Raw genomic sequence first — 14,832 nt, forward strand, 5'->3', positions numbered from 1 at the left:
AACAGCATGTCACTTTGCCACAAATATGGTCACCAACACTGTGCTGCTATTGATATAGTAAGTCTTCTATCTCTACCTACTAGAAACGATAGTGATAGCTGCTCTTCTTAGAAAACTTTTCTTTAGCAGAGAACATTCCATTTGTTCATTAATAACTCATGGGAAACTTGTGGATCAATTTATTGAAATCTCCAAAGCTGAGGGACTGAATCAAATCTTACTGAATCAAATCTCTAGTTGCATTGCTTAAGGCTATGTGTAAAGCAGAGAACTTTTGCAGATAAAATTAAGAAGTAAACTATTCCACTGAAGTTGAAAAGTTTTTTTTAGTGAATTGTCTTTATTGTCAGTTTATTTAATCAAATAACTTTGGACATTTTACAGAGAATCTCAGAAAGTAATCTTCTCCATAATATCACTCAATTATAACACATCTCCATATAAATTTGGATGGTCTAATATTTTTTTTTAGCGTATGGCACATGTTAGCCAGGGATCACTGAGGTGGCTGGCTGCCTCTGTGAAATAAATTTTTCTGGTGGTATTATCTTTACCTGCGGGATGCCTGAATGCTGCTAGGCAATCAGGGGAGGCTTCTTTCTTGTCCCTGTGCGGTTTATTCACTCACTGGAATTGAGCCGCCAACCTCAGTGGTGCGCAGGCCCAATGTCTTACTAGGTGAACCACCACAGCCCCCGGGTGGTCTAATAATTAATATGAAAAGTGACCTAAAAAGAAAAGTTTCAAAAATTTCCTGAAGGCTATGAACTATGACATTGGGTCTATATCTGAGAACTATACATTGCACAAAATAGAGGTGACAACTGAGCACCTGATGAAAGTAGGAGAAGAAGCAATGAATAGAAACTCATCAAAGAGAGATCCAACCGAGTAATAAGGAGAAATTTCCTGACAGAACAAACAATCATTAGAATGGCTTGCTCTCAGAAGTTGTGGATGCCCCTTCAATGGAGGTTTTTAAGAAGAAATTGGACAGCCATTTGTCTAAAACAGTATAGTGGTGTAATGGCCTACTTGAGCAGGTGGTTGGACTAGAAGATCTCCAAGATCCCTTCCAACTTTGTTATTCTATTCTAAGAGGCTATAACAAATCCACTATCACCTTGCTCCAGTTTTCCTGCTTTTTCCCCAATTAAGTTTTCCACATTCCTTGTATACTAAACAATACAGTCAAAGAAGATTTGAGTGCTTTCCTACTATATAATTGACTCTGAAGTATAGGACTTCTTTTCTTTTTACTAGAAGCACCTGGGATAACTTAGCTTAAGTACTTTCCCCTCATAAGTTAATAATAAATCATCATAATAAAAATTCAATGGGTAAATCGCATGGACATAAATTTTACATAAAACGTAAATGTGAATTTGTGTAAAGCAATTTTATTCATGATGCAGTTTCACTGAAACCTTAATTACATTGGCTATATCTTTACTGTTGGCAACATTTTAAAATATTTTAATTTGAACTGCAAAATGAATTGCAATAATTAAATTTCTGTTGTATTCCTAGTTAATGGAGTTTTATAGTTGCCATGGTAATATTTGAGGGCAGTATAAAAGTAAATACTTTTTTTAAGAAAAAAGGATGATTACAATCAATTGAACAAAATTTTCTGAATGAAAATGTGGTTGTCTGTTTACTTATGGTAGCAATGTTTAAAAGATACTTTATCCACAGCAATGAAAAGTGATAAAGTGTATACATGCCATAAAAATTGTATTTGATAATTTTTGTATATGACAAAGCTTTCATTAAATACACAAAAGCAGACCAACACTTCTGTAACTGTTATCAGTTTTTGCCCACAAACAGCCTTAATGTAAGATGATAAAGTCAGTTTAGACGTGGTGGCACAATGGTTAGAATGCAGGATTGCAAGCTAACTCTGTCCACTGCCTGGAGTTCAATCCTGACTGGCTCAAGATTGCTTCAGCCTTCCATCCTTCTGAGATTGGTAAAATGAGGGCCCAAATTGTTGGGGGCAATATGCTGACTCTGTAAACACACACTTAGAGAGGGCTGTAAAGCACTTTAGGCGCACCACGGTATTTAAGTCAAAGTGCTATTGCTATTGCTAGTCAAACATGTGACAATATTTGATGGTAAACTTTCTGAGAGTATAATTTTTGTGTTCTTCAACTCCGTCCAATAATCACACGTTCACTTAGAGCACATGCTTTATATTGATTTCTGATTTTTTTTGCTTATTTTCTCTTTTCTATATAGCTGTTTGAAGTTAAAATCTAAATTCTAATGATAATTTCTTCCTTTTTCTGTTACTTTCCATCCAAGTTTTTTCTTTCTTAAACTTTTTAAATATAAATTCAATCGCAATTTTCTTCATTTACTCTTGTTATGATTATTATTTCAATTAGTACAGAACTTTGGCTTCATTTTTAACTTTATTTAACTCTTTTCTGGTGTTGCATTATTTTAATAGATAGCATCAATTCCCATAATAAAGTATTATGGACCTATTACTTTATGTACTTTTATTCACATGCAGTTTCCTTCCTTGTTTGTTTTTTATCCTATGTTGTAATATTGTGAGGAAACCCTAGATTCAGACTTAAAGCCCCTGTGTATAAAATGTTGCTGCTTATCGGACAGACAAGAAAGAGGAAGCAGATAACAGGGCTATTTGTGTAATTATAACTAATGGCATTTTTTGTGGCAGCAGCTCCAATACAGATGGTTCCCGGCTTGCAACTATTCATTTAGTGACCAGTTACAACAGCACTGAAAAAGGTGACTTATGACCAGTTCTCACACTTAACAACCTCTACAGCCTCATGGTCATGTGATCAAAATGAGCAGTTGGCAACTGGCATGTATGTAAGATGGTTGCACTGTCCTAGAGTCATGTGATCACCATTTCCAACATACCCAGCTTGCTTCTGACAAGCAAAGTCAATGGGGGAAACCAGATTTGGTTAACAACTGTATGTTTCACTTAATAACTGCAGTGATTTGCTTAATAGCTGTGGCAAAAAGGTCACAAAATGGGGCACAATTCACTTAGCAACTATCTTGCTTAGCAGGGAAAAGGTTGGGCTCAGTTGTGGTTGTAAGTCAAGATCTACTTGTACTTCTGAAAATATAAATGTGATTCAGATGTTACAAAGAAGTATTGTATAGCTAGATATTTTATATACATTTGAAACAAGATAGCACTGATTGTTACTTTTTGCCATAATTGCCAGATATCTGAAAAATAATCCTCATGTTTTTATGTTGTTTTATTTTTTACTTTCAAAAAATTGTAATCATCAATACACTTGTGAAATGTTTAGCTTGAGATTTACTGCTACAGTAAATTGGTTTTGAGAAAACTTCTGACTAAGTTGAAAGTATTTCATTCCCAATAAGCAGAACTATAAATAGATTTCAGATAGGTAGTGTGTTCAGCAGGAAAATAGTTATGTTCACAGGAAATAAAAAATATTTATTCATTAGTAGTTAGATACTATCTAGCTGACTCATATTTCTGTCAACATATGTAATAATTCATATCCAATAATGTCTTTAATCCCAATACTTCAAATTAATTTTTTTAAGTTGACTGTCATTTTTTCTCAATGTCTGGCTTTTACACTTTTCTTCCTGGTCTTCTCTAAGTTTGTCATTGATTTTCTCTGCAGGATTAATATTTACTTCTCCAGCACACTTTTTTATCTTGTTATTTTTCTCTGTATGTTGACATTCTTGGCGGGAATATGGTTGTGGGGTTTTTTGCTTGCTCGATGTTAGAAATATACCATCAATATAGTTTAATTGACCAACTAATGGGGATATCTATCTTACCTACATTAAATCAGCAACTATCAGAATGTGCTGATAAACTGGATGTGGTGGTCTTCTGGAGAATATATGTTCTGGTCCTTTTTTTCCTTCTTAGCTTTTTTGTTGTCTCTTCTGAATGGCATATAAATATGGTTTATTTATATTGATGATTCATTTGTCTGAGTGCCCAGCTTCTAGGAATTCCCTACCATTTTTGGATTTACCTTGTCTAGGATGCTTCCCTGTTGAGTAAGGACAGATTCAGCCATAGTTTCAACTGGAAAACTGTAAAGATCCTAGATCAAGCAAATCCCCAAACTCTAGAAAATATGTGTCATGACATTACAATCCAAGTGTCTGTTTTTCTGTCACATTATCACATGAAAGTGCATAGGATGCAGAATTTATGTTACAATGATGTGATACGTATTTCTTCTCTCCCTTAACGTCTGCTGTGGATGCCCATGTTCAGGATATAATATCAGTGCAAGGAACAGAATATATACAAATGAGAACCCAAAGAACTATGAAAAGATAAGTTACATCACAAAAATTGAAACAGAATTTTCAAGGGGTAAAGATCTGCTATCATAATATTCAAAGGAAGATGGAGGATGAAAGCTAAGAAATATGTACAATGACCGTATATATATATTTTGAGCTAGTAAAATTTTTAACAACCAGAAAAAGAAAGAAATGTACACATTTAATAAAAATGTATATAGTAAAATTTAGAGAAAGAAATTAACAAAATATTCACCCCACCCATAAAATATAGAGTATATCTGTCTATGTAGCATAATGTTCGTATATCAGATCCTGCTAGGAGAATTGTTTTTGTGATTTCAAACATCAGATATCTGGCATATCTGTGCTTTTGGTTTGATAATATTATCTAGTTATGACATCTATAATCATTTGGATCATAAAATACTCTTGATGCTTTTAGAAATTATCATTCAGTGTGGTACTACTAATATAATGTATGGAGCTTTTAAAGGTTGAAATTACTGCAGATATTACAGACATTCATAACTGTGTATTTAGGAATGGTGAATTCCAAAGTCCGTTCATAATCCATTAAAAATCAGCCTAAATCACTCTGGGAATCCAATTTTTATTATGCTGTATTTTTCCTAATTAAGGCTTTATCACAATTTTTAAAGCATAATTTGATAAGGGAATTTTCTGTCCCATGTGGTTGATGGTACATATGTGCATGAGATAGATGCATCAATGGATATCAGAACTTATACGTACATTATTCCACACTTGAGTGAATTATTTCAGCTTTCTATGCTAGTTCTTAGATCCATTTTATTCTTCATTGTCTTTGTTCACCTGCCATAGGATGTTGTGCTTCCACTATTTTTACTTCATCTGTTAAATCTATTGGAATTAGACAATCACTCACTTCTGTTTTGTCCTGACTTCACCCAATTTATTTGTAAGAGACATTGTGAATATTGCTCAGGATCTTACTATGTCTTTTCTCTATGTTTTAGCACAAGAGATATTTTACAATTTTTTTCTGTTACAGAAAATTAAGAGCTATAAAGGCCATGGGTACTTCTACAGTAGCAGTTGGATATGCATATGGATCTTATAAAAGATAATACTATAGTCCCAAGTGCCCACTTTTGTGCAAAATTATCATTTGGATGTTGCATCTTTTGGATGAACACCACTTTCTTGAATTCTGTCTTGAGATGCCTATCCAATGATCTGTTGGTAAAGTTACTATTTCTCTGCATATGTAATACACAAATGTAATAAAGAATCACAGATTTAAAAGTAATCATTTTATACCATCCATTTCTTATTTTGCTATAAAAGTTGTGGGACTGATTGGAGTAGATTGTAGGGGTGACACTGAAATATAATTTTATCATATTTTATTTATTTATATATTAAATTGCTATATTTTATTCCAATTTCATTCAAATTGTATTTTATTTAATTTCATTGTAAATTTTATTTTATCCAATTTAATTTTAAATTGTTTTTATCAGATTTTAGTCTGAACTTTGCACTTCGATATGGCCCAAGGGCTAATCAATAAACTAAACTCAGCTATAAATGTCCTGAGATCTAGGGGTTGTAGTTGACAGTTTGCGGCAATAATACAAGAAATAATACAAGATGCTTGTAATAAAAGTCTCAGTTGCCGAAACTTCTGGTATAATGTTTTATTCTAATTGCCTTGTATTTGTAAATGTATAGATATCCATTTGACAAACAATGGCTATAGCTGATGAATGTGGTAGTTAGCAAATTAAAGGCTCCTCCTCCTCCTCCTTCCCCCTCCGGCACACTACATTCGTTTAGGAGAGAAACTTTTTTTCAATGAGATATGGATTCCATTTAACAGTTATAAAGCCCTTCAAAGCTAACTAAAACTAAAGCTAATTTCTAGAGCTTTTTTTATGTTGAGTTACAAATCAGTAATGTTATATTCACTAGGTGTTAATTATTAATTAATTTGCCATAGAAAACTGATAGCAAAAATTATAACTTTTCTAAATACCATTTATTTATCTGAATAATGTAATTGAAATTTTCATCTGCTGTAATAATAGTCCTGATAAATTAATTTAGGATGCTCTTTTAAAATCTAGTTACTCTTCCATTCTGCTAAGAAGCATTAATCACAGTACTTTCATCTAAAGAGGGAAACATGACCTATTCATAATCCCCAAGGATACACCAGTTGGCACAGTTCAGGATGATTCCTTTCCATGCAGCAATGCACCAAAATAATGGGTGCAAAATGTAAATTATTCTGGAAGGCTAGAAGAATGAATATCTTTTCAGAGCAGAACTCTAAAAATGCCAGTGGTTTTTCCAAAATAATATTGAGTTTCTACTTCCTGTTGTTTTTTAAATCCTTTGCAAACTTATTTTTTCGAACGTGAAGAACAGAAGGAATGGTTATGTGTTACCTGCTTAATTGCCAGTTAAACTAGATGATTTGCAGTGCAATATATTTTCAGCAAAGTGCTTATATAACATTTTTTTTTGTCAAACACATTTTATGATAGGACATGTGTAGCCTTTGAGATAATGTCGTCTCCTGTTAATTAGCTGGATTTATCCTCTGTAGTCTTCTTGGCAAGAGTTTCAGAAGTGGTTTGCCATTGCCTTCTTCTTAGTGCTGAAAGAGGTTGAATGGCTCAACATCATCAATTAACTTTTTACTGAAGATAGACTAGTACTCACAGTCTCCTGGTTTCTACCTTGATGTTTTAAATCAGGGGTATCCAACCTTGGCAACTTTAAGACTTGTGGAGTTCAACTCCAAGAGTTCCTCAGGAGCTCTAGGAGTTGAAGTCCACAAGTCTTAAAGTTGCCAAGGTTGGAGACCCCTGATTTAAATCACTATATCAAACTGGCTCTCAGAGAGGGAGAGAGAGACAGAGAACAGTTCTTCCACCTTGCTGGTTATCCTCTTCTTTTCTGTGTTTCCCAGACTTCTCCCAAGAGCTAGATCTTTGCATTGTGTGCCCAAAGTATGACAATTTGATCCTGGTTATTTGTGCTTCTAGTAAGACCTTTGAGTTGAATTGTTCAATGATTTATTTGTTTGTTTTCTTGACTATTCTGGAGGCATTCTCAAGAGTTATCTCTAACACCGAGGTTCAAAAATGTGAGTGCTGTTTCTATCCTGCTTTTTCAAAGTCCAACTTTAGCTCCCACAGAATGTCAAAAGAAGACTATTGTCTGCATTATTTTGATCTTTATAGATATAGATATAACGTGGCATCTGAGGCCTTCAGTAAGAGAGAGAGAGGGAGGCAGGGAGGGAGGGAGCACATACTTTTTGAGTAACTACTGTGCATAGCTGAAGTAAATAAAAATTGCAGAGTGAAAAGAAGATAAAATATTAAAAAGAGAACATTGAAAATAAGTTATTTAAGATTGAAGGCACAAAATGATACCATCATACCAAATGATGCTAATCTATACCCTTTCACAAAATAATTGAGAATTAAGAGGTGAGGTTTTAAACATAAATTGTTAAGATATATTTTACTACATTAATGTAACTTTAGAATCTAGAACAAGGGTCTTCAAACTTAGAACGTCAACTCGAAAAGTTCCTGAGCTAACATGACTGGAGGAAGAATTCTTGGAGTTGAAGAATTCTTGGAGTTGAAGTCCACAAGTCTTAAAGTTGTCAAGTTTGAAGACCCCCTGGTCTAGAACATTCATGAGTACCATTCCAAGTCAGACTCCTTGAAGTAACAAAATTAGTGACGTACAACCTATTGTTATGAAAGATAAAGACATGTCTGTAGCTGCAGTAGAAAGGCTACAAGCAGGCATCAGCTGCTAATACTAAAACCCATAGTTACTGTCCTTAAAATATTCAAAACCTAGCAACATTGTTAGCTTTCAGCTGCCTCTATCCCAAATGGGCCTTAAAAATGAATCATTAATATATTTCTGTCAGGCATGGTTAGGTGGTCTTGAATTCCAATCCCATAATATATCTTGCAGTGCTAGCTTTTCATGTGTTTTAGCATGAATAGGCATAAAGCTTTTAAAAGCATTTAGTTACATAAATATGATAAGTTGTAAATATTGTGTTTTTGTAATCACCACTACATGCGAATATAAAAGCAATATTTCAGAAATAAGTATGCAGTAGGCTTTTGGGTAAGGTTTATTACTTTATGACAATCAAGACATAATAAATAATTGCTTTTAAATTATATAAGAAGTTAGAGGCTGATTTTGGAAAGTTAACTCCAAAACGATGTGGCAATTCTGCCTGAGTGTATTTTATTAATAGAAATGAAGACAATGAAGAGTTTTGTGACACCTTAAAGACAAATGTATTTGGAAGTTTAAACCCATAATACGTTTTGGCTTTCTTTTACTGGTTTGTCTGTGGTGAAGAGGAGGTTTAAAAACTGGCCAAGTGGATTCTGAATATGCTCTTGGTGCAAACAGATAAAAATCTAAGAAAGCTGATCATTATTTATACGCTGTATATAAAATAACTTTTTGCTGTTTGAAGAAGGAAATGTCAAAAGAAAGAAAATTTTCATTCAAACAATTGAACTTGCTTAAAATAGCATATTAGATCTTGACTCTAGAAAATTGTTATGTATAATTCAGAACCATTTTATTATCAGAATTAATCTATTCTGAATAACCAACCTATATTATTACAATACTTTAAGTGGACAGACTTGCAGCACTCTGCTTTTAATTCTGTGAATTCAGCATTATGAATCTAATTTCATATTTCTATGTACATTTTCATAAATCATTCATTTTAGATGGGTATCAAATTTTAGTTAAGAGATAAAAGGGATGTGGAAATATACATTAAAAACAAATAAGGGGTTATGTTCACATAGGAGTTAATCTGTCAAACATGGATATGCACAGGCGGCTGTAAACCTTTTTCTCTGACTAGTTGTACTCCAGCTGATTAGATCCCAGTCTTCAACAAAGCACAGTTAACCTTGAGCCTTGCATGAATAATTAACCAAGTAGAAAATAAAGAATGTGAAAGCATCTTACTGGCAGAAAAGATCAGCTGACCTCTGTAAGCAAGTGTGCCTTGTTCAATTGAACTACAGCCAGTTTAAATATTTGTTCAAATTCCATGATGCAGTATGTGTGTGCCTGTGGTGGATATGGACGCGGGTATGTATGTATTTTTCTATAAAGCAGTAGAAGCCAGTGTTCTGTTCCCCACACATCAAGTATGGTGGCAAAGTAAACTCATTCAACTAAACATAAATGCAGCAACAGTGGCAACTTGCTGTACATAGCAACTGTCCAGTTATCTCGGAAGCCTCCCCAAAAATACACAAGAAAGTACTAATAAGCATGCTGTGGCCAGTGATATGGAATTGTGACAAGCTTCTAAGTCCACAAAACAGATGTGATTGTGAAGTGGAACTGCAATAATTTTTAAAGAATTGAGCAGAGGCAGACCTTCTGTAGAATTTCAGGACAAACCTAACAGCAGTGAGTACCTGTAGTTCAGGATTGAATTGCAGAATTCTTGATGCTTTCTGAACTTGGTTGCTTGATTGTAGATATTTCATTACCCAGCTAGTTAATATCATCAGTGCCTGAAACATTTGCAACCAAATAGCTAAGCTCAGAGAACAGCAAAAATTCCACACTGCAGAACAATCCGATAACCTACCAGCCTTATTATGTTATTTATTGTACGCAACAATTAGGAAAATGAGTCCAAATCCTAGATTATCCCTCTTTTTAGAGGGTTAGGCTAAAACTGGTTTTAAAATGCAACTCTGGACTTCTCCCTGTTCTTCTACCTTGTCACTTGCTGTTTGTAAGCCATACTAAAATCAGTTTGAAACCTATTCTTCCCAGTTAAGCATTTGCAAGTATTATGAATTTAACTGAATGGTGTTCAGGTTTCCTTTCTTTTTCAAACAAAGTCCTGGAACTATAGTTGTCATTTTTCATTTAAATCTGCTTTATGAAGTCCAGTGGTGAAGTCTGCCCAACAATGAAGTCCAGTAGATAATCCTGTCTCTCCCCCCCGCACCCCCCCCCCAGTGCCTGGGTACTTCCATTGGTCCTGATCCAATTAATTTTGAAAGTTAATCAGCTCAACTGCTGCTCCTGAAGAAACACCCCAAAATTAGAGCATTCTGCAGTGTTTCCCCTGGAAGTGTGAAAAAGGTGGCAGGAATCCACTTGTTAGCTTTTGTCATATACCGTCCTTTTTTTCTCCAGAAGTCAACATACAGGTAGTCCTTGACTTACCACCACAATTGAGCCCAACATTTCTGTTGTTAAGTGAGATATTTGTTAAATTTTGCCCCATTTGACAACCTTTCTTTCCTCTGTTGTTAAGTGAATCCTTCCTTGCCTCAGTTGTTAAATGAATCACTGCAGTTGATAAGTTAGTCACCTGGTTGTTAAGTGAATCTGGCTTCCCCATTGATTTCGGTTGTCAGAAGGTCACAAAAGGTGACTGCAACCATCATAACTATGAGTCAGTTGCCAAGCATCTGAATTTTGATACATGACCATGAAGATGCAATGGTCATAAGTGGGAAAAATGGTCATAAATCACTTTTTTCATTGCCATTGTAACTTTGAACAGTCACTAAAGGAACTGTTGTTAAGTAGAGGACTACCTACACTGGGTGCTGTTCCTTCCCTCCCATCAGTCTCTTCTACCCCACAGGAATTGATGTCCTTTGCCCTTTTTCTCCTACTGAACTATCTAGCGCTACTGACCAATCATAGACCAGGGAGGATTCCCTGAAGCCACCAGGCAGAAAGTGCAACTTCAAAGATTTAAAAGAAATAAATGATAATAACTTAATCTTTCCAAAGCAAAAGCAATGTTTTTGAAAGCGAGTATAGAAACATGCATTGCTTATTTTTCTTAAATATCAGAAGCAGGAACATAACAAATGGATCCTTGTTACAGATTGAAATAAATAGTAGATCTGATATGTGATATCATATCTGATATGTTCAGGAAACTACTTGTATCTCATCTCTGCAGCTTAGCGCAAGAAATGTACCTGTACTAAGCAAAAGCCATTCAAGTGTAATAAGATTTTTTTGTAAAGTGTTATTTTCTGTTATTTGTGCTTACTTTGGTATTGAACTAGATTTTGATTTTCCTTTCAGCCACAACCACCAAACTACCACATTTAAACATCCAGTGACTGGCCAGTTTTCCCCAGAAAACGTGGAGTTCATTTTACAAGAGGAGTAAGTAGATTGATTTGCGTTAGGCATCGAATAACTGTTTTTAACCTTTAATTAGTAGTTGAAATTCTACAATCTTATTCTATAACTACCTATTAAGTGTATGTTGTTGTTTCATTCCAATTCCTTATGAATGAATGATGAAATAATTTTTTCCCATTGTACCACTTTTCCATCCCAGGCTCCAAAAATAAAAATGCTCTCCTCCATTAAAAAACTGAGGCTGAATTACATTGTACTGTGACAAGGGGAAAATTATTAGGTACATATGAATAATAATACACTTATCATTTAATTAATTGAATGACAATGAACTTCATTTTAGTTTTTGTTATAGCCCTTTTCAGTTCTTGGCAGTCTCCCACCACAGTTCTCATCATGCTATTCAAAGGCCCAATAAACCTCTCAGCCTGAAAAGGGTTGTATATTCCTTTCTGAAAAGTGCACAAGTTAGCAAGGAAAAAAGGTAGCCTTCAGAATATTGATTTGGGCTAAAACAAAGATAGAAGCAAAGAAAATGCAATTCTTTATGTAAAACATTAAAATATTTTCCTCAGATACAAACACAAGAAAACAAAAGATGTTATAACATTTATTAGGTGTACTACATCATCTGTTTGAAAAAGCTGTGAACATAATATTTCATCCTTGTTTCAGTATTATTCATGTATATTTGTGATATTTAAAAAGGTTTTATACCTTTAACAAACAGATGCTTTGTAATTGTGGAAAACTAAATTTCACATTTTAAAAAAGCTCCATATCCTTAAAATATATAATCTGTTAAATTGTTGAGTCCTGAAAAAAAACATTAAATTGAAGATAGATGGCAGTTAATCTTCTTTTGACTTGAGTGAAATCATGAAATTGATTGTCATGGTTTTACTTGCTGCTTTCTCCTGATAGTTTGGTCTTTTATAAGAGAAATAATGAACAATGACCCAATAACTGTTTTAGTTGCCTGTTTTTATGTATTCCTTGATTGAATATCAGTGACAACAATGGAAACATTCTGGACATCTCGTTTGTCAGACGTTTTATTTGGCTGTGTTAAGCTAGATAAGAATAGTGAGATTTCAGTGCAACAATACAGTATGTTATATTCCATGACTTCATTTAGCCATAACCCTAGATGGAAAATTCTATCATGTTGCTAATTTAAGTCTCATCTTTTCTTTCACGACCTGTGCTGTTGCTTGAAGATTTAAAATGCAATATGGCATGAGCGCTTTAATTTGGCAAAACAACAATAGAGGTCGAGGCATACATTCCATGTTACAGTGACATTTATAAGCTACAGGATTTTCCTGTGGCAAAAAGACAATAAATTCAAATTAAAAAAGAACTAAGTTACAAGTTATACTCTTAAAAACACAATGTTATTCAGCATAGGTTCAAAAGGCAAAAGTAAAAGGTTTTTTTTAAAGTAAAAGGCAAAGAAGGTGCTGGGCTAGAAACCAGGAGAGTTCTAGTCTCATTTTAGGTACAAGAAACCAGCTTCTCCAATTGATTTTGCTTTATTTTATTTATTTATTTATTTATTTGGTTTGTCAATTGCTTACAAGATAATAGGTATAAGTAAAAACATAGTTATTAATACATGGATAAGAAAAATAAAAGAAACAATAGGACAGGGACGGTAGGCATGTTGGTGCGCTTATGCACGCCCCCTACAGATCTCTTAGGAAGGGGTGAGGTCAATAGTAGACAGTCTAAGGTTAAAGTTTTTGGGGTTTGGGGAAGAAACCACAGAGTCAGGTAGAGTATTCCAGACATTGACCACTCTGTTGCTGACGTCGTATTTCCTGCAGTCAAGTTTGGTACGATTAACCTTGGGTTTGTATCTATTGTTTGCTCTTGTATTGTTATGGTTGAACCTGAAGTATTCATTGACAGGTAGGAAATTGCAATGTATGATTTTATATACTATCCTTAGATCGGACCAAAGGCGGCGTAGTTCTAGGTTTTCTCAGTCTAGAATTTCAAGTCTGGTGGCATAAGGTATTCTGTAATGAGTAGAGGAGTAGAGAACTCTTCTTGTGAAATATTTCTGGACTTTCTTAACTGTGTTAATATGAGATACGTAATGTGGGTTCCAGACTGATGAGCTGTATTCGAGTATTGGTCTAGCAAATGTTTTGTATGCTTTAGTTAGTAGTGTAATATTACCAGAGAAAAAGCTACCTAAGATTAGGTTAACAACTCTTAATGCCTTTTTGGCTATGTAGTTACAGTGGGCTCTAGCACTTAGATCATTAGAGATGAGTACTCCAAGATTCTTGACAGAGTTTGGATCATCAACAAGGTCTTGACTATTCAGCCTGTATTTTATTTTCGGATTTTTTTTGCCAATATGTAAGACTGAGCATTTATTTGTTGAGATTTGAAGTTGCCATTTGTTTGACCATTCTGATACATAGGCAAGGTCTTTTTGAAGGGTAGCAGTATTGTCTATGGTGTTGAATAGCTTTACCTCATCAGCGAAGAGAACGCAGTTGCTCTTAATATGGTCACAGAGGTCATTTATGTAGAGTATGAAAAGAGTTGGTCCTAGAACACTGCCTTAGGGGACACCACTATTGACAGGTACAGAATTTGATAGTACACTCCCAATTTTGACCATTTATTGTCTGTTTGACAGGAATGCTTCTATCCAGTTATGCAGGTGTCCAGAGATACCATAAGATTTTAGTTCTAGGAGTAGTTTGTCGTGTACCACTGAATCAAAGGCTTTACAGAAGTCTATGTAGATTTCATCTATTGCCTTGCCCTGATCAAGTTGTGTAGTCCATATGTTTTTGCAATGTAAGAGTTGCAGATTGCAGGATAGTTTTTTTTCTGAAACCAAATTGTTTATTAGAGAGTAGGTTGTTTGTCTCTAAGTGGAGGAAGATGGATTGGGGTCTCCCTTTTTGAAGATGGGGATGACCGTGGCTTGTGACCATAGGTTAGGCAAGGAGCTGGTCATGAAAGCTTTTTCAAAGATTATGCTTAGAGGTTCTGCTATGGCAGTGGATAGCTTTTTTAATAAGTAGGCCCATATTCCGTCCGGTCCAATAGATAGAGATGGTTTTAGATTGCGTAGTGCTTTTTCAACATTGTCTTCTGTAAAATCGATATGCTTGTGAGATGTCATCTGGGGTGACTGCAAATTGTGATCATATGTCTATGCAAGATGCTGTAATCATTGTAAATGCAAGTCGTTTACCAAGTGCTGAAAATCACATGCAACCACGTGACCATGCATGTAACTTTGAAGATGGATCATAGATCACTTTTTCCAAGACCGTCACAACTTTGAAC

General features: G+C 34.6%; 1 protein-coding gene across 13 annotated transcripts in view; it reads left to right on the forward strand.

The window, feature by feature from the left end:
• Positions 1-14,832, forward strand: part of PLEKHA7 (pleckstrin homology domain containing A7) — a 134,414-nt gene that overhangs the window by 56,801 nt on the left and 62,781 nt on the right. For all 13 annotated transcript variants that reach the window (XM_087921037.1, XM_026706500.2, XM_026706504.2 and 10 more), the window contains one exon: positions 11,449-11,532. In XM_087921037.1, the coding sequence (XP_087777163.1) occupies positions 11,449-11,532 (84 nt within the window). The remainder of the gene's footprint in view (positions 1-11,448; positions 11,533-14,832) is intronic.

This window comes from Pseudonaja textilis, chromosome 1 (assembly GCF_049901715.1).
Source record: "Pseudonaja textilis isolate UNSWEBS1 chromosome 1, rPseTex1.2, whole genome shotgun sequence".
Taxonomy (NCBI): Eukaryota; Metazoa; Chordata; class Lepidosauria; order Squamata; family Elapidae; genus Pseudonaja; species Pseudonaja textilis.